General features: G+C 37.6%; 1 protein-coding gene across 2 annotated transcripts in view; it reads right to left on the bottom strand.

Annotated features, from left to right (window-relative positions):
- The window catches only part of ACE2 (angiotensin converting enzyme 2), a 41067-nt gene extending 22334 nt beyond the window's left edge, over window positions 1-18733 (bottom strand). The window contains exons 1-7 of one of the 2 annotated variants that reach the window (XM_054471966.1): window positions 18445-18733; window positions 11470-11628; window positions 8825-8918; window positions 8309-8452; window positions 5936-6048; window positions 4347-4452; window positions 2072-2169 (exon numbers count right to left, since the gene is read on the bottom strand). In XM_054471966.1, coding sequence (XP_054327941.1) covers window positions 2072-2169; window positions 4347-4452; window positions 5936-6048; window positions 8309-8452; window positions 8825-8918; window positions 11470-11628; window positions 18445-18630 — 900 coding nt within the window. In that variant the 5' untranslated portion in view covers window positions 18631-18733. The remainder of the gene's footprint in view (window positions 1-2071; window positions 2170-4346; window positions 4453-5935; window positions 6049-8308; window positions 8453-8824; window positions 8919-11469; window positions 11629-18444) is intronic. The other variant, XM_054471967.1, reaches the window with a different exon arrangement.
- Window positions 18734-21500: the final 2767 nt, after the last annotated feature.

The raw sequence follows: 21500 nt of genomic DNA on the forward strand, positions 1-21500 counted from the left end.
TCCTAAATAGCTGGGACTACAGGCGCACACCAATATGCCCAGCTAATTTTTTTTTTTTTTTTTTGTATTTTTAGTAGAGATGGGGTTTCACCATGTTGGCCAGGCTGGTCTCGATCTCCTGACCTCGTGATCCACCTGCCTCAGCCTTCCAAAGTGCTGGGATTACAGCTGTGAGACACTGTGCCCGGCCTGATAATTTTTTAATTTTAATTTTAATTTTAAATTCAGGGAGTACATGTGCAGGTTTGTTACAAGGGTATATTGTGTGATACCGACGTTGGGTTTCTATTGGTCCTATCAACCAGATATGAACATAGTACTCAATAGGAAGGTTTGTATTTCTGTGGGATCAGTTGCAATGTCACCTTTGTCATTTCTGATTGTGCTTATTTGGATCTTCTTTCTTTCTCTGTTAATCTAGCTAGAGGTCTTTCCATCTTGTTTATCCTTTTAAAAAACTGACTTTTCATTTTGTTGATCCTTTGTATGATTTTTTAGGTCTCAGTTTCATTAATTCTGCCCTGATTTTAGTTATCTCTTTTTTTCTAGCTTTGGAACTAGTTTGTTCTTGTTTTTCTAGTTGCTTTAAGTGTGGTGTTAGATTATTAATTTGATATCTTTCTAGGTTCTTGATGTAGGCATTTAGCACTATAAACATTCCTCTTAACATTGCTTTTGCCACATCCCAGATATGTTGTTGGTATGCTGTGTCTCTGTTTTCATTTGTTTCAAAGACTTTTTTGATATCTGCCTTAATTTCATTGTTTACTCAAAAGTCATTCAGAAATAAGTTGTTCAGTTTCCAGGTTATTTCATGGTTTTGAGAGTTCCTCCTGGTATTGATTTCTATTTTTATTCTACTGTGGTCTGAGAATATGCTTGGTATAATTTTAATTTTTTGAATTTATTAAGACTTGCTTTACGACTGAGCATGTTGCCAGTCTTAAAGTATGTTTCGTATACAGATGAGAATGTATATTCCATAGCTGCTAGGTGGAATATTCTATAGATGTTTCTTAGGTTCAATTGGTCAAGTGTCAAGTTTAAGTCCAGAATTTCCAGAATTTCTTTGTTAGTTTTCTGCCTCAGTGATCTGTATTACACTGTCAGTGGGGTGATGAAGTCCCCCACTATTATTTTCTGGATGTCTAAGTCTTTTCCTAGGTCTAAAAGTGCTATGTTTATGAATCTGGATACTCCAATGTTGGGTGCATATATATTTAGGATAGTTAAGTCTTCTTGTTAAATTGAAACCTTTATCATTATGTAATGACCCTCTTTGTCCTTTTTTACTGTTGTTGGTTTAAAGTCTGTTTTATCTGATACAAGAATAGCAGCCCCTGCTCTTTTTTGTTTTCTATTTGCATGACAGATCTTTCTGCATCACTGTACTTTGAGCCCATGGGTGTCATCACACGTGAGATGAATCTCGAAGACAGTAGAAGGTTAGGTTTTGTTTTTCTCTCCAATTTGCCACTCTGTCTGTTAGGCGAAGCGTTTCTGTCACGCTGTTGTTAGCTGGTTGCTTTGTAGTCTCGATTGTGTAGTTGCTTTATTGGGTCTATGGGCTATGTACTTACTTGTGTTTTGAGGAACCTAGCACATTTAAATAATTAAACCAAAGTAGTAATAAAGATGTTACTTAAAATTGTTTTAAAGATTCTTGTAATATTTTTAACACTAATAATTTTTTAAATATGCAAAAATACCCTCATTATATTCTTGTTTTTACTATCCATAGAGATTACTGGCTGGTTACTTAGCAATGACAAACTTTGGAAAGAGTGATACCAACCAGTTGACAATTCTACATCTTACTGCTTAATGGAAAACTCAGGTAATCTCCATTTCAAATACCTTTCAATGAGATCAATACTACACCTGCAATTCAAGGTATCTGAGGCCATTGTAAACTGCTTTTCCATGAAAATACAGCTACATAAGAAATAAATTTCAATTAGCTTAAATTTTTTGTTTACATGGTTTCACATAAAAATAAAAATAGAAGGATGACATAAAAATAAATGAAGTTGAGAATTTAGATTTAGTTTTTAAGGGTTCTTTTTCCTACCTGGTCCACCATTGCATCAGTAACATCTATGTTTGGTTTCTGTCCAAAGGGAACTGTCAAAGAGTACAGATTTGTCCAAAATCTACCCCACATATCACCTATTTTTTAAAAAGAATCTGTTAGTATATGACAACACAGCAGAAATGTAGACATAATTTATTAAATACATGGACCATCATTGACACTGTAAATTAGAAAGAGATTTCTATAATCTACCATCCATGGTACAAAATATTACAAATTAAGCTGTTAGTAATTCCTAGTGTTGCCTTCAAAAGAGATCATATAAGATCATCCATCATTCAGGAACTTCTACTAACTGGTAACTAAATTCCACTTTTATTCCTATATTCATGTACTTAACTTGGTGACTTTGTAAACATCTCAAACAAATGTTAAGTTGTATTCCAAGGCCAGGGACCATAAAAAAGAAGATGTATCTAGAAAAAGTCAATCTAAGAGCAGGACCAGAATCCTGGTGCCAAAAAAATGGGGCAACAAACTTCATGAAGAGTACGCCTGTAATCCCAGCACTTTGCAGAGCTGAAGCAGGCAGATCACTTGAGGTCAGGAGTTCGAGACCAGCCTGGCCAACACGGTGAAGCCCTGTCTCTACTAAAAATACAAAAATTAGCTGGGCATGGCGGTTTGAGCCTGTAATCCCAGCTACTCAGGAGGCTGAAGCAGGAGAATCGCTTGAACCCAGGAGGCAGAGGTTGCGGTGAGCTGAGATCAGCCACTGCACTCCAGCCTAGGCGACAGAGCGAGACTCTGTCTGAAAAAAAAAAAAAGTACTCCCTAAACTTATATTTTAAAACATAAAATTTAGTAGTGATACATGTGAAGTCCTATGCTTAAATTTTAAAGAAAAACCTATCCATCATAAAAACATATATGTGACATCAGGCTAAAGCACAGTCCACATGTAAAAGACCAAAAATGAGCCAACAAACAGTATGACCTGGCTTCTAAAGCATAAATATGAACTTGAGCTAAATCAATAGAAGTAGAACAAAGGTAGTCATGGTACCATGTCTTTCTTTATGTTGGTCAAACCTCATCTGGAGTAACTGTTCATCTCTGAGCATGATAATTGAGGAGGGACATTGACAAAGTATAACTCATCAAAAGGAGAACAATTATAGAAAAGTGAGGTTTTAAGGAATGGTTGATAATGTATAAGATATTTAACTTGACAAAAGAAAATAGTGTAAACATGACAGTAACAATAATAGTCACTAAAATGTATTGCACCAGGTACTATGCTGTATCTTATATGATGGTTCTTTATGAATATCTGGAAGGTCATCTTGTAGAATAGGAATTGACATTCTGGGTAACCTCATAGCATGGAAATAGGACTAACGAATGGAAGGCATCAGAGGGGTGTTGCTTAAGTTCCACATAAGGTAGAATTGTGCTACATTGGTTCCATGTAGCAGTAAATTAGTCTACATTGGAATGAAGAAATTATCCCATCACACCAGACAGGTTTAAGCAGAAACTGAATTACTAAATAATGCTTGCCATTGACATTGTAGGAAGGATTTCCATATTACTTTAGAGTTAAAAGTCTCCACAGGTCCTTTCTCCGCATTCTCTCCTGCTGACAGACACGAGGTTTGGCTGTGGAGATTAGCTTCCAGCAACTTAGTTTGACTATAGTAGAAATGCTATGTATGCATGGCATGAAATTTTCAAATATTTATATTTTATTTGGCCTCAGCTGCTGCGGTGGGAGAGGGGAAGATGGTCACTTTCATTCATTCTTCACTCATACGATTCCAAGCCAAGCACTTTTCAGCAAGAGTAATTGGTGAGGTCTAGAATGAACTTAGGAAGCCTTCGCCCAAGCTATAACCTTCTGTTATCCCTGACCACCCCCAGACAACCAAGCTTTGATAATATGATACTAAAATCTCAAATTCCACCTTAAGAGCTTAGCCAACCAACTTGAATACTAAAAATTATTTTCCCCATTTCCACTCTCATTTGAGCCTGTAATTCTTTCTCTAGTTATCTTAAATAACCCCTTTATCATTTGAATTGCAGCCAAAATAATAACTCTTTATGTACAAAAAAAGTAATACAATAGAGAATTGTTTAAAATAGACTTTTGGTTGAAGAAAATACTTTCAAAATGCGATTTCTACAATGTTACTAACCACTTACAGAATTTTTCAAAAGTTTTATGTTAAGGCTCACTCAAAAAGGCAATTTTATTGTTAGAAATAACAAAGAGCCAAGTACACGAAGAATTCATGGGGCTGCTTACCAAGCAAATGAGCAGGGAGGCATCCAATTGGACTGATATAGGAAGGGTAGGCATTTATCAACTTTGCCCTCACATAGGCATGAAGATGTTCATATAATGGTTTAATCTGAAAAGTCCAGGAAGAAAGCTTAAGACCAAGAGTAACCAATTCTAATTTCCATTCCACAACACTAGAAATAGGAGATTCTTTAAACAACTAGAATTTCCCCAAATTATAATAATTCTTCTCTCAAATTTCTGGAAAATTTAAAAGTATTCCTTCTTCCTAGAACTTGATGATAACTCCACTGCATAAATCAATAAACATACTTGGGAGAACACAGGTCCCAAAATAAAAGCAGATGCAAAAAATATATATTCATTTTTAAGATTGTTACCTACTTCCTTTGTTTTTACATTGAGGTATAATTTACATACTATAAAATTCACCCATTTTCAAGTGTGTAGTTCCATGAGTTTCAATAAATTAAAACTACCGGGAAACCATCACCACTATCTAGTTTTTTAATATTTCTATAACCACAAAAGGTTTCTTGTAGTCAGTTCCACTCCTATCTCTGGCTACTCTGAGTATATCAGAGTCTGTTTATCCATTCACTAGTTGAAGGACAGCTGGGTTTCCCAGTTTGGGGCTATTATGAATATTGCTGCTATGAACATTTGTGTATGGCTTTCTATGGATAAGGACATGTTTTCATTTATTTCATATAGAAACCTAAGGGTCATGGTAAGTGTGTGTTTAACTTTTTAAGAAATTGCCAAACTGTTTTCCAAAGTGACTGCCCCATTTTACATTTCTTCCCGCAGTGTAAGAGGGCTCCAGCGTCTCCACATTCTCCCCAATACTTGGTATTGTCTATCTTTTTAATCATAGCTATCCTGGTGGGTGTGGAGTGGATTTTCATCATAGCTTTAATTTGCATTTCCCTAATAACTTTTTATTTGCCTATTTGCCATTTGTGTAATTTCTTTGATGATGTACTTATTCAAGTCTTCTCCCCATTTCCTTTTTGGGGAGTTGTTTGTCTTACTTCCGTTTTTGATAGCTCTGCCAAACTATGGCTGTGACAAGGTAACTCACATCAGAAGTTTGAAGGTTCAGGTACAGGGGAGGCATGGGGCCAAAATGAAGGAAAAACATCCATGGGACATTTCTGTTCACAAAACTCTCTCTTCCCTATGAAGACTAGCTTACTCAAAGTAATAGTATCAATTGTCCTGAGGAAGGAAGCAAAGTCTATAGCTCTGCTAACACAGGAAGACAATGCCAGCCCCAGGTAGCTCAAGAAGATCATTCCTACTTATAATCTAAAGGACCATTTCTTCTTATAATATTTCTTTCTTATAGTCTTTCTATTGGTAATTAATGGTCAGTGACTAAAAGAAGGAGGAAAGCAGTGCAATTCTGATCATCTGTAGGGGCTGTCCTATTATTCTCTAAAATCTTTCAAACTGTAATATTCCATAACTTTATGAGGCCTGGGAATGGCTGACCAATGTGTTAAGAATGAGCCAGAATGCCTTTAGTCACTGTCCCTCTTTCCCATACACTGCCCCACAACTATTTCTGTGTACAGTTCCTTGCTTACCTCTTCAAAGGTATGTTCCACATCTTCAATCAATTGGCCGCGGCTGTAGTCATAGCTATCTACCCCGTTTACTTCATAGTCTCCTCTCCAATAATCCCCATAGTCCTCATAATCTGTTTTTTTTTTTTTTTTTTTTTAAGAGAAAGGGAAGAACATAAGGGAAAGAAAGAGAGAAAGCACAATATACATAGATTAGCCTTGCTGGGAGGTTAAAAGAAATTTAAAGGCTTATCACATTTTTATTGTGATAAACATCAATTCAAAGGGATGCAAACGAATAATAACATTAAGTAATCTCTGTTTAAGCACTTGCTCTGTGCCAGGAGTTTAAATGTATTATTTTATTTAATAAGCACAAGAACCATACAAGATTGTCATTATTATAACTCCCACTGTGCAGAGTAACAGCCTATGTTTATTTTTAAATAAATTTTATTGTGTATATTTAAGGTGTACAACATGATGTTATGAGATACTTATATAATAAAATGGTTACTATAGTAAAACAAATTAACATATCCATCATCTCACATAGTTAAGCATTATCCCCCCATGGAAGAGCAGCTAAAATCTACTCATTTTGCAAAAATCCTGAATACAAAACATTATTACTAACTACAGTCCTTATGTTGTACATTAGATCTTTAGACTTGTTCATCCTGCATATCTGCTACTTTGTATCCTTTAACCCACTTCTCCCCATATCCCACCCCGCTCCACCTCACCCCTGGTAATCACTATTACTCTATCTCTGTATATTTGATTTTTTTGTAGAATCCACTTTTGAGTGAGATGATGCCATATTTTTCTTTTTATGTCTGGATTATTTCACTTAGCATAATGTCCTCCAGGTCTATCCATGTTGAGGCAAATGACAGGATCTCCTCTTTTTTAAGGCTGAATAATATTCCATTCCATATACCTACCACAGTTTCTTTATTCATTCATCCCTTGACAAACACTTGGGTTGTTTCCCTATCTTGGCTATTGCAAATAATGCTGCAGTGAACATGGCAGTGTAGATATCCTTATGAAGTGGTAATTTCATCTAATTTAGGTATATACCCAGAAGAGGGATTACTGGATCATATGGTAATTCTATTTTTAATTTATTTAGGAATCCTCATACTATTTTTCCATAACAGCTTCACCAGTTTATATTCCCACCAACAACCTGTGCTTAGAGTGGTTAAATCACGTGTCCAAGATCACACAGCTGGTAAGCAAAAGAAGCACACTCCTAGTCTCTTAACCCTGAGTGTGTACTCTCTTGATACACCAGTTTGTATCTTTAGCTTTAAAATATGTGACTGGATCTCTTAAGTTTTTAAATTCTTCTTTTGTTCAGGGCCTTTTATTTTTAGATCAGACCCAACTCATCTTTGACTCTGCCACAGTGAACCTGTGTTTGTTTGCAAATTATATGTATCAATAGCATGTTTCTATGTGCTTTCTTTAGTATCTCACCATCAGGAAACACAAGCTTGTGTTAGGATATTAGCTAATAAAGTTTGTAAACATAATTTAATAATTTTTATTTTTACATTCACATTGGCAATTAATGATCAGGAAGATGAGGAGAGAAATAAATATTTGGATGAAAGGACATGCAGGATATTGTTTTAAAAATGGTGATAAGCTATTGTCTCCAGCTTGCCTAAGGCTTAAGAATACTGAATTTAAGTGGCAGTGAAAGAAATGTTAAAACAACAAATGCGGGAAAAAATTCTTCCTTACTCAACCTCAGTGGGCAGTAAATCATCAAAGCAAAATGTGAATCATGATTCCATGACTTCAGCTCACTATTCAGGGAAGAGAATAAGTTAAGAGATATGGAAATTCCTTCCTATGTTAAGATTTTTTATGACCACATAATTTGAGATATAATTACAACTACAGAAAATAATACATTTCCAGCCTAAACTAATCTGATATTTTTTCTTTCTGGGGTATCGCCCTAAGGTAGACACACAAATGACCTTTGAAAGTGAACTGTGGGGGCTTTAGACAAAAGACAGTGACTCTGTCTTTCATCCTGAGAAATGGGATCCCCCCCCTTAATCCCCAGACTCCCTCAGGAACTTTTAGGGGCCTGAGATCTTCCTAGATTACTTATAATTCATAATTCCTGGATAATTTATTTTAGGCCTTGTAGTTAAGTCTCATTCTTGAGCTTCTTGAATTGTAGAATGCCAGTGCACCTTTTCTTTTTCCCCAGTAATTTATTTTGAAAACAAGTAATCTGAATTGTTCAGGAGATGATTGTTAATTGAGGGGTTTCCCTGATATCAAAGGGCAGGCTTGGTAATGCAGAAGAAATAGCCCCGCGGCCACACAGAGAGCTTCAGGACCTCTACAGATCAGCAAACTTACGATTTGCTCTTGCCATCTCATTTTTCAAGACCACATACTCTTCATATAATGGCCTCAGCTGCTTGCCGACCTCAGATCTCCAGCTTTCCCAAGCCCAGAGCCTCTCATTGTAGTCTAAACTGTTTGCCATTATTTCATTCAAACCTGTTATCCCAAAGCACACAAAGACAAGAAAAGATGCCTTTGTAAAAATTTTATTTGTAAAGAACTACATGAACTTTAAAGAATTAAAAGTAAGGTTGGCAGACATCAGGTCATAAAGTGGTTAAATAAAATCTCATGATTCATTCATTTCCTTGCCCTTATAGTTCCAAAATATGTCTGCAGAGAAAATAAACCACTGAAATGACTTACTTATTGACTTGATCAAATTAAGTAAATGTGATACAATTTACAAGAAAGTTTTACTAAAAGTTAAAAGAGCATCTATGTGTTGAAACACACATATCTGCAATCATTTTTAAAACTTGAGAGAAAAGTAAATTTCATAATCACTGCTCAAAATTAGTAGCCTACCTGGTTCAAGTAACAAGCATTCCTGTGGATTATTTGGGTTACAAACTTTTCCAGTACTGTAGATGGTGCTCATTGTATTTAGAATTGTGTTCAACTGCAAATTTAAGATAATAAACAATGTTAACAATGGAAATTTTGCTGAAGAGAATGCTAATATAAAGATATCCTTTTGGCCACATGATTTTTTGATTACTCAAAATACAGCAATTTACTTCTTTGCCATGTATCTTTCTGTATGTGGAGAAGGAATAGCCCAGTTAAGTTTCCCCACTGTCAACTAGCACAAAGTGCTATAAGCACATAATAAATATATATGGAGTAATTGAAATAACCAGATCTACCAAAACCCAAAGAATTTTTCTTATCTACACATACACAGAGAAGTGCATTTTTTGTTTCATTCAGCATTTATTGAACCTGTAATATGTCCTACACTCTGACAATTCTGAAATGAACAAGTCAAAGACCATAAAGTCATAGGACAGTGAGGCAGCCATGAAATCAGTAACTATTAATACATAACAGAATGACAAGTGCTATAACTGTCACCAAAAAGTGATGCGGTAGTATAGGAGCAGGGAGAAATTAATAACTAATAACCTGGAGATTCAAGAATGGGTCCAAAGAGAAGGGAAGATAAGAGCTGTGTCTTGGAGAGAAGTAGGTATTGGTCATGTAGAGAAGGGAGGTAGAGGGAAGAGTCTAAAAGATGGAAGGAGGTTGGAAAAGACAAGGCATTCCCAGGGGACAGTGAGATGTTGAATGAAACTGGAGCGATGGTGTTCATTAGGGGAAATGAAAGACATGAGAATGGAGAGACAAGCAGGGGCCAGATCACGAGGGACCGTCTACGCCATACTAAAGTTTTTAAACTTTACCCTGCAGATAAAGTGAAGGTGATAGAGTGAAGCAGTGCTACTCCAGGTGTAATCCGTGGACCAGTGCAAGTGACAAATAGTTCGTTTCCATTCTGTGATAAGTACAGGAATTAAGAGAATAAAAGTTTATAAACTTTGGAAAACAATTTGATATTTCCATGACATCTAAGCATGTAATCAATGAACTTAAGCAAGTATTGATCTGCCAAGTATTGATCTGCAAATTATTGGAAATAAAGGAATAAAGGAGGGAGAAAGGAAAGACGGGAGGGAGGAGAGAAGGAGGGAAGGAAGAAGAGAAAGAAGGAAGGAAGGAAGGAAGGAAGGAAGGAAATGGTTCTCTCCCTCAGATTGATTTAAGAAGCACTGGATTAAAGGATCTGTTTCTCCTTCTGCTATTTCCCTTTGGTTCTGCCTTGAGAGTCATCCTAAAACATGAAATAGATCCTATGTTTAAAACTTCCACACGATCCCATAGTCCAAAGGAATAAACCTAAATTCCTTACCATGGCACAAAACCCCTCATGGTCTCTCTCTACCTCTTCTTCAATCTCCACTGCTTCCTCTCCATCGAATCTAAGCACCCTTGAGTCCCTCCTCTTCCCAAACACTTTAAGCTCTTACATGCATTTCAGTGGTTTTCGGTCCTGGCTGCACATTAGAATTATCTGGGGATTTTTAAAAAAATAGAATTTCTAGGCTCCACCTAGGCTAGACCAGACTGTCTATATGCGAATGGGCAAGGTTTCTCATAGTGTCCTTATTGGGGGAAAAAAATGGAGAAACATAGAATGGATAAGGTAAAGTGGATTGATAATTAGTTGGATAATTGGACCCAAAGAATGCAGAAAAATAAATGTTAACTTGTAGAAAGATACATTTCACATGGTTTTATCTTTGCCTTTTTGATGCACTTTTATTTTTATATTCACAGATTAGAACATACAAAGTTCCAGAGGACAAGCAACTGAGAAAGAAGACTTTCTTTTTAAATAGCTAAATATTTTAGATTAAAAATATTTCAATAGGCTATATCAGAGGTTTGCAAACTGTGTTCTGCAGACCAAATCCTGTCTGCTGCCTGTTTTTGTAGAGTTTTATTTGAACACAGCCATACTTGTTCATCTACATATTAGCTACAGCTGATTTCCTGATACAACAGCACAGTTGACTCGTTGCAACACAGACAATACTTAAATACACAAAACTTAAAATATTTACTGTCATCTGTTCGTTTACAGAAAAAAAAGTTTGCTGTTGACATTGTGGACAAGATCATTCTTTGTTGTTGGGGGCCATCCCATGCGTTGTGAAATGTTCTGCAGCATCCCTACCCACTAGATGTCAACAGTATCCCCATTTGTGGCAACCAAAAACGTCCCCAGACATTGTCAAATATCCCCGGAAGGCTAAATCACCCCCAGTTGAGAACCACTGACATAGACTAACTGTATTCTTCAGGCTGCCTGATCCTTCAGGAAGGTGACCTAACACTAGGGGGTGTCCATACACACCACAGTGCCAGGGACAATCTCAGTTTAACTCTGTGTTTGAATATAATTATTACCAGTGTCTTTCACTCTCAAAAAGATTCCAGTTTGAATAATAAATTATATGGACACCTTACCTAGGCATAGAGAGAGCTTTTTCTAACATCAGCATTACTATTTTTTCAAATAAAGGCAGCTGCTGTGGGTGATATTAATGTTTAATATTTCCCAAATATTTCAACTCTTGGGATCAATGCTAAAATGTTCACAAACGTACCCGTTTGCTCTTGTCTTCTGAGAGCACTGAAGACCCATTTTGCTGAAGAGCCTGCAGCTGAAGCTTGACTGTGAGATTCTGAATTTCTTGTAGTGGATACATTTGGGCAAGTGTGGACTGTTCTTTTAAAAAGGCAGACCATTTGTCCCCAGCATTATTCTGAAATGACATAAAAGAAAATTCAAGTTGGAATGGCATTGCTTGAAGAGATAGAACAGAAGATATAGTCCAAAGAATATCTGGTGAAACATTTAATATTTCCTGAGTGATTTAGTCCTCTACTCCGCTCAAGGTCAAGGTTTAGGTTAAGAGTGACCAGACCACTTTTGACCACTCTCTCTCTCTCTGGCCTATTGCCTGGTTTTCCCAAGGGTCCTGTCCCCAGAACTGGAAATGAATTCTCACAGATAATCCACATTGTGGGGCCCTGGAATTTATAGCCTTAGTGCTGTGACATAGATGAGTTGGCCAAGAATTCAAAGACGAGTGCTCTAAAAAGAGAATCCAGTAGAGCTCAGAGTGGACTTAATGAGAATACAGCTGCCTAATAACAATGGAAACCATAAGAAATGAGAACCAGTTCACAGTAGCCTCCTAGCTGCCATGACTTAGGCCAGGGATTTTGATCTCAAGTTAGGATTCCCAAAAAAGGCTTCCCAGAAAATGGACATTGGTAGCCATGGTGATTTTCTACCAGCAAAAGAAATCATCAAGCAAGTGATGATGCCAGGACACATTCCCCCCCTCCTGAAGCTTGAACATCAGTTGGAAAGTGGACTTCTCCAAACTACTCTAGTGTAGTCTTTTCTCAACGTACAAATTCATTTCCATCTATCAAAGGCCAAAATGAGCAACTACTTGGTATATTGTACTGCTCTAGACCACACAAAAGAGATAACGTGTGAGGAAAGTAAGAATTCCGCTCCTGGACTCAAGTACCTTAGCCTCTCTGAGCCGCAGTTGTCTTATCTGCAAAATGAAAGTAATAATAGGACTTACCTCCAAGGACTGTTGTAAGGATTCGAAGAAGTAACAAAAAAATGAAATTCTTACAAGAGTGCCTAACACATCCTAATCATTCAACAAATGTTAGTTATTTTATTATTTATTTATTATTTATTATTATGTTATGATTTATTTTATATTTTGTTATGTATAGGGGAAAAGTCGTTGTCCTTAGATTGCTTTCAATTTTATCAGACAGATAAGATATGCATTATAAATGTTCATTAATGAAACATAAGCGTATATAATAATGTATAAATTATGAGTGGGCCAAGCAGTTTCTGTTACAAGAAAGAGAAAATTCATGCAGATGACTATATTTGGCCAAGCCATCATGCAGAAGTTGCAACTTAAGACAGACCTGAAAGTAGGTAGGAGTCAGATGAGTAGAGAATACTTTGCAAAATAATTTACCTCATTTGATTTTCTTAACAACACTATGAGGTAGAAAATCACTCTCTCTCCTTTTTTGTACATACAGAAAGGGGCTGAGAGAAATAAACAGTGGAGCTGGCAATGAGCCACCAGCATTTGATCCTGGCCCTGTGGCAGACAGACTCTTAAGAATGCTCCCGTGATCTCTGCCTTTGGTGGTCACACCCTTGTGTGATCCCTTCCCCATAAGTATGAGCAGACCTGTGATTTACTTTCAACCAATAGCATACAACACAGGTGACAGGATGTTCATGTTTACGTTACATAAGATTTTAACTTTAATCTTGATAGAAGACTCTCTCCTTTGCTGACTTGTTGCAGCAAGATGCCACGTTGTGAGCTACCCTATGGAAAAGGCCACATGGCAAATAACTAAAGACGGCCTCTGAGTAATTGCATTGGCTTGGAAGTAGATCCATCCCCAGTCAAGCCTCAGAAGAGACCATAGCTCTAGCCAGCACCTTGAATGCAACCATATGAGACTTAGAAGCAGAAGATCCAGCTGAACTGTGCCTGGACTCCTAGCCCACAGATACTGTGGGATATTAAATATGTGTTGTTTTAATCTGCTAAGCTTGTGGTAACTTTTTACATAATAGATAACTAGTACAGCTCCCACAGGTAGAACTTCAGGCATGATTGCACTTTCCAGGCCAAGGAATTTCACTTTTACCCTCTGAGAATTAGGCAGTCACTGAGGGTCTTGACTACGCATGTGACATGATGGAAATGGTGCACGGAAGCGGCAGTAATGAGCCACACAAGAGACAGAGAAAACAGTGGCAGTGAAAATGGAAAATAGGCTGTGTGTGGTGGTTCATGCCTGTAATCCCAGCACTTTGGGAGGTTGAGGTGGGAAGATCGCTTGAGCCCAGAAGTTTGAGATAAGCCTGGGCAACGAGGCGAGACCCCATCTCTGCAAGTAATACAAAAACTAGCCAGGTGTGGTGGCTCACACCTGTAGTCCCACCTACTCAGGAGGCTGAGGTAGGAAGATTGCCTGAGCTTGGGGAAGTCGAGGAGCCATGATTGTGCCACTGCACTCCAGCCTGAATGACAGAATGAGAATCTGTCTCAAAAAAAAAAAAAGGAAAGCAATTTCTTTCTTTACTGAACACTCACAACCTCTCAGAAACTGCTTTTTGATTAATCTTCACAACAACCTTGTGAAGGAGATGTTATTGTCTTAACTTTACAAATAAGGGAAATGAGGCACACAGCAGGTAACTTTCCCTAGGTCACACAGCTAGAAATTAGAAGAACCAGGGCATCAACCCAGTGTTTACTTCTGAAGCTAATGCTCTGAACTATTATCCTATAGGCTGTATTTGACACATTCTATCTAGTCTTCTCTCTAACATGCAGGAGTGGGAAGAAGTGAGCTATGGGAAGAGGAGTTTGGTCTGCAGCACAGACTCATCTATGCAACCCACCTGACTCACTTCTCAATCCCTACCTGGCTTCACCCAATCCAGATGATTTACTGTGAAGCAAAATTTCTGGTAAAACTTTCATACCAAATTATAGGAATAATTTTACTCTCTATCTATAGGAAATAACTCACTACCTCCCAAAGGCCTCAGTCTTAGAACATTGTTTATCATACTACATGTAGGAATTTTGAGGCTATCCAATTTTATTTTATTTATCACTACCATCCTATATGTGTTATAATTATATCACCAAAAAAATCACTTTGTGTTGCCTTGCATTTTGGCCCCTGAGGAGGTATTATTCCTTGCCAAGCTATTCTTTTAATATTATTTACAATTTATTCTGTATCCTTACCCTAGGGCTCCCAAGCCTAAATAAAACAGATAGCTTAGCAGTTATGCAAAGAATCAGTCAGTTCATGCGTATCTATCGGATAATTTAGTGGTTGATAGCTATATTTAGGCTGAATGATGAATGGAATGAAGCATATATAGCAGCTTACACAGCCCCAGGCTTGAAAGGAACCATTACAGATAAAATTGGTGGCATTCCACACTACCTCTGGACAAAGGCAGGAGAGAAGCAACTAAAACTGCAACAGTTTCTGTAGCCATACAAGGGAGTTTTGGGAGTAAGGCACACATTGTTTGAGATAATCACAAGAAATTAAAACACTCTCTAAACCCCCTCTATAACTGCAATGGATAGCATATTCCCAACTTGAGAGAGATCCTTTGTAATTTCAAGGACTGTAGGCGTAAAATCCTAAATTATATTTTAAAACATTCAAAAAGATACTCTGCTCTTTTTGGCCCTAACTATATGCATAAATTAAATATATGATTTATCAGGCCATAGGTCTGGTGGTCTTTACCCCACTTGTGATAATTGTATTTAAACTATTAAAATCCTTTTGTAAGAAGTTGTTTGAGATTTAAAGTATTGACAACTTATTTTCTCTTTTTCTATAGCTCACTATCACCTAAACCAGGCTATATACTTTTAGTAACCTCTAAACCATTTCTTCCCCTGTAGGTGTGACAGTTCCATGAAGACAGAAAATGAAAAACTGAATGGAATCTTTAGCATCTATCCAGTACCTTGGAGCCCAAAAGTCTCCCAGGAAAACTTTCACCCTTGGCTCCCATATGCTGGCTCAATTTCCAGACAGAGCTGTCAAAACCGCATCGGGTTCAAAGACAAAAGCTGCCTTGGTTACTTTCTAAATATGCCCAGGTACTAGCAAATTAAAAAAAAAAAGTATTCCATTTAACAGAATAGGTAATGTAAATTATAAGAATGTGAATTCCGTAACTCAAGCTTAGGATTTAAGAAATTATTTTTTCTTTATTTTAGATTGGGGGTTTAATATTTTAACATTTAAAATTTTTAATCTGTATGAACATTTTTATTTTCTCCTAACTTTATCTCATGGGAAAAAAAAAGTGCTCGCCCCTGAATTTTATTTTATGTGCTGCACAGTGATCTTCCCTGACTTGTACCTGTGTGTAGGTGTTCATGTGTATTAAGGGGCATGGGACAGACTCATTAGAGACAGGGATGAAATTTCCTTGGGTATATACAGAATAGCAGTTTAGAATGACCCTGCTCTGAGTTCACTGTGACTCTATCCCTGGAGACAGGAATAGGTTCAGAAATGGGGCATGCCCAAGACCCTCGGGGCCCTGGCAGCAGGGGGGCTGAAGAAGCTCTAGAGACCACGCAAAGAGTAAGTGTGGTAGGCTAGGTGCAGTGGCTCATGCTTGTCATCCCAGCACTTTGGGAGCCTGAGGCAAGAGGATCGCTTGAGCCCAGGAGTTCAAGACCAGCCTGGGAGACAAAGTGAGATCTCATCTCTACAAAAAAAAAAAAAAAAGTTAAATGAGGCGGGAGGATCATTTGAGCCCAGGAGGTCAAGCTGCAGTGAATCATGATCATGCCACTCCATTCCAGCCTGGACAACAGAGCGAGACCCTTCAAAAAAACAAAAATAAAAGTATGGGCCTCGTGCTCTGTCTTCACGGCTTCCAATAACTCATCAAGAAATAGGTACAATGTGTCCTTGCTTTTGTTTTTTGGCCAGGAATTGCTTGATCCTGAAAGTCTTGTAAGAAAACATGATGAGAAATGGAGTCAACCACACATACCACAATGGCAGAGAAAGGGAGAGAGCTTTGGAAACCTGTTTTAACCAAGCTTTTTTTTTTCCATATCTCTAGCTGATGGACATCTCCACACTTCTACATCAGCGGCTTTATGACACTATACTGATCAAGTTTTGATGCCTTCTATTATTTTGAGGTATATTCTCACAGATTGACATAAGGATCACCACATTAGGTCAGATCCATAGGCTGACAAAGATATTCTGACTTCTGAAAGTTACACCATAGGACAATATGGGAATGGTAGATTATCCTCAATCATGTCACTCTGATAGGATATGAACATACACATGTCATGCAGCCCAAATTTCCCTTCCTGTATCAGTTATTTATTGCTACACTAATACTACATAACAACTTTGTTTGTTTGTTTTTTGTTATGTAATACTACATAACAAGCAACTTTGTTTGTTATTTAGTACATAACAAATAACATTTTGTTATGTAACACTAAATAACAAATAACAAACCTCAGTGGCTTACGCGGTCATTGTTTACCACTAGAAACAATATTTTGGGTGGCAAAATTCTGCTTTGGTTATAGTTTGAATCGTTTTTCCAAATACTTGTCTGTATATTGAACTGCCAAAAATTTACTTTATGGCATATTATAAATATTTATTTTATGGAAGAACTTTTTTCAGATTTTGCAAACCTTCTTTGAGGTAAAAAGTATATCACAAACACCAAGATTTGAAGCACTAAGTGGCCTTAGAAATATTAATGGTAATTTCTTTCTCTCTCTCTCTCTCTCTTTTTTTCTGATAGGGTCTTGCTCTGTCTCCCAGGCAGTGTCAAGATTTCAGCTCAGTACAACCTCTGCCTCCCGGACTCAAGTGATCCTCCTGCCTCAGCCTCCTGAGTAGCTGGGAGTACAGGCGTGTGCCACCACACCCAACTAATTTTTGCATTTTTTGTAGAGACAGGGTTTCGCTATGTTGCCCAGGCTGGTCTCGAACTCCTGAGCTCAAATGATTCACCCACCTCGGTCTCTCAAAGTACCGCACCCAGCCAGTAATTTCAAATATTTTACTTATTTTCAGTTAAGAGTGGGTTATTGATCAGCAAATATTCAAAACTGGGGATTACAGAGCAAGTTATTTAATCTAAGAAGTTCATTTATTGTTAACCCCAAAAAAGATAAACTTGATCATCAGAAAGTCTCATTAAAATAAATCTTCACTGCGTTTAATTTAGTGAGTCAGTACATACAATCTTTTCTTAAATAAAGTTGTTTGATTTCTCAGCACTTAAACATGTAAGGATACTGTTTTGGGATCTGTGAGAGAAGAAATTCCTAAATCCTTGCACTTGTTAAAGCATCTGGCTTTCCCAGAGCATTCTGATATTTGTCAGAACTGGTTTAATCATAGTCTTTTTGTTGTTTGTTTTTGTTTTTGTTTTAGAGGGCTCTGCCTGGATTCTGTGACTTTTTGGAGTCCCTTGGAGGTCTGTGACAAAGAGGAAAGGAATTCCCAAGTCCAGCCTCACCCAAGCCCTGATTAGCTTAATTACTAGTTTTTTCACTAAGCCTCCAGTTGCATTTTTCAGTTAATATATCATTTGTAGAGAATCTTTAGATATTCCTATTGATATTGTAGGCTAAAGGAAATTATTAACTCAATAACTTATGGCATTTCCATGAAATGCTTTGAAATCCTGACTGTGATGAGAATTATGGTGGTAACTTTATAAAGAATATTCACTTGTTTCCAAGCATCTGGATTGAGACCAGTGAATTATTTTGTAACAATTTTCTGAATGAACCCCAGGGTCAATTAAGTTTAGTTATCTGTGACTCCAAAATCAGGTATATGGAGGCAAACATCCAATCTCACAACTCAGAGCATTTTTTTGATTTCCCTTTTCAGTTTCATGGGCTGTAATCTAATCTTTAAGAGGCAACAAATAGCCCAATAGAGCCATGAGAACTCACCATGTTTTGGACATTCTCTTCAGTAATATTGGTGTTATAATTCCAAGAAGCAAGTGAACTTTGATAGAACAGGTCTTCGGCTTCGTGGTTAAACTTGTCCAAAAATGTCTTTGCCTGTTCCTCAATGGTGGACTGAGCAGCAGTTACAGCAACAAGGCTGAGAAGGAGCCAGGAAGAGCCTGACATCGTCCCCTGTGAGCCAAGATCACATCCACTGAATGACTTTCCCTAGACTAAAACCTCCTCATGAGATTTTCTCTCTTATCAGCCTTTGAACTTGGGTTGGGCACTGAGCAGGAAAGACCAAAAAAAGAAAAAGAAGAAGAACACAGTAAACAATCTGCTGAGCCAATATAAAGTTCATCCTGGAGAGGACAGATATGTAACAGATTTTAGAATAATTTTTTAAAGTAAATCAAATAAGAAAACGTTATTCTTTAATCCTAGAGAAACTTACCTCTCCTGTCACTTTATGGCCAAATCAAAACCGGTACTTTTGGTTAATATTTTCCTAGAAAGCTGTTAAAGATACATGGAAAATGTTATAATTTTACAGTGACCAAAGAGGTCTAGAACTAGGGATCATGAAGATAATGTTGGTGTTTGTATGGTTTTCAGACAATTTCATTAATAGTTATCTCACATTTATTTTTATTTCAAGATCATATTCCCAGAAACTCTCTACTTGGGTAACATTTTCCCTTCCAAATACATGACTTTGCCCTTGTCTTTCTGGAATTCATATTTCTGATCAGTTTTTTTTTTTTTTTTTTTTTTTGAGACTGAGTCTCGGTCTGTCGCCCAGGCTGGAGCACAGTGGCGCGATCTCGGCTCACTGCAAGCTCTGCCTCCCAGGTCCACGCCATTGCCCTGCCTCAGCCTCCCAAGTAGTTGGGACTACAGGTGCCCGCCACCACGCCCAGCTAATTTTTTGTATTTTTAAAAGAGACGGGGTTTCACCATGTTAGCCAGAATGGTTTCGATCTCCTGACCTCGTGATCTGCCCAACTCGGCCTCCCAAAGTGCTGGGATTACAGGGGTGAGCCACCGTGCCCAGCCATTTCTGATCAGTTTTAATTTCCATGGCCATTTTTTAAAATTATGACTACTCTCCACTCCACAGGTCAGCTCTCCTGATCTGCCTTTGCAAAACTTAAAAAAGCTCATTTCCTATTTCTCACACTGGTTCTGTGGCTGACTTCTTTGAGTGCCTCCTTCTCTTTCACTTACCTATTCAAAACTCAGTCACGATCACGTGGAAGTTAAGAAAGCCTCCACGTGGTATGAAATCCAAAGAGTATCTATGTCAACTCCTGATCCTCTGTAGTCATGGGATCACAACAACATAGAATTCAAAGAGATTTTAGTGGTTATCTTGTCAAATTTCAGAAGCGAGCTCAGTGTCCTCATTGCCAGAGTGTATGTATGAGTGCCACAGATCAAAGAGAGGAGCACTTTAAATGGCAGGGTTCAAGGGCCTACTTGACGATGATTGTGAAACTTTGACACAGAGAAAATATTTCTTCACCCAGAAAAACAAGTCTTCCAGGTTCAGGTGACATTGCAATAATCAAGCCTTTAAAAAAATGTCCGCTGCTTTTCCTTATTCCAAAGTGGTGTGTATTATTGTAGAATAGGAAAAAAACAATTATAAGTAATATCCAAAGTGCTTTGTGTTATAATATCTCATTTGAGCATAACAAGAAACCTATAGGCAAATATTTTATCACCATTTTATGAATTATGAAACTAAGTTTAAGTAAATTGCTATACCTCACTCAGCTAACAAATGATGGAATCAGAACATGGATCTATGTACTCTGATTCTAGAGTATAGGCTCTTAACTAACTTGTAGTCAACAGTCTAAAAGCAATAGTGGAGGCATAGATAAAATGTGACAGAGGGCCTTGTGCCTCAGTGAAGATGATAGATTTAGTTACACTGCATCAAAAAGAGGTGGACTCTCACTTCCCTTGATGTGAATCAAAATATACTCTCCTTTTAAAAAATAAAGCAGTTCACAAATATAAGAAATAATAATAAAGAATTTTAAATGAAAGTGAGTTGAGGGGAAAAAAAAAAAAAAATCAGTGCAGAAATTTCAGAAAGGCTCCTCCCACATTCCAGGAAGCCTAGATCCACTCACTCCTTGCACACAATAGGAGAAAAAACAGGCAAGAAAGAGCACAGCACACGAGCATCTGAAGAAAAAGTGGAAATGTTACTGTAATAAAAGCGGAAATAAATTTCTACACAGGTAGGTTCCTAAATGAAACACGTGGGTTTAGTGGAAAAAATGGGAGTAGTCCAAATTCAATTCACTGAGGCAGAAAATACGATTAACTTGATCAAACTGAAATGGAGAAAGCAAGTTATAAAATCTGAAAGCTAAGAATAAATGAACAAGGAGCCTGGGACAGCAGTGAGGCAGGAAAATGCTAGAAGCCAAGAAACTTTGAGAAGCAAGGGAAAAGGGAGAATTGTCTACAGGGATTCTGTAGAAAAACTAGCCCAGAATGGCCAACTGCAAGCACTGACTGAATTATTGGAATTTTTGTTCACACTTTTTTGAGAAGATGTCAATGTTCTGATAGTTCCCCAGAAGCGTTCTCTCTGAGCCCATTCCGAGAATGGAAAGAATTCACTGAAGACTCAGGGGATGAGACCCAGAAAAACAATTGGTCTAAAGGAATGTATTGTCTTTGAGAAAAATTGGAGAATCAGAAAAAATTAGAAGACCAAAGATGCAGGAAAGATGTTCTATGTTTCAACAAGATTGGGGGAGGGGGTGGATTTCATAACGGTAAAGGAAAGTTTGACCTTAACACCTAGTAAAGCTATAAAGTAAATTTTTTTTTTTTTTGAGATGGAGTCTCGCTTTGTCACTCAGGCTGGAGTGCAGTGGCATGATCTCCGCTCACTGCAACCTCTGCCTCCCGGGTTCACACCATTCTCCTGCCTCGGCCTCCCGAGTAGCTGGGACTACAGGCGCCCGCCACCATGCCCAGCTAATATTTTTGTATTTTTAGTAGAGACGGGGTTTCACTGTGTCAGC

Source organism: Pongo pygmaeus, chromosome X (assembly GCF_028885625.2).
Source record: "Pongo pygmaeus isolate AG05252 chromosome X, NHGRI_mPonPyg2-v2.0_pri, whole genome shotgun sequence".
Classification (NCBI taxonomy): domain Eukaryota; kingdom Metazoa; phylum Chordata; class Mammalia; order Primates; family Hominidae; genus Pongo; species Pongo pygmaeus.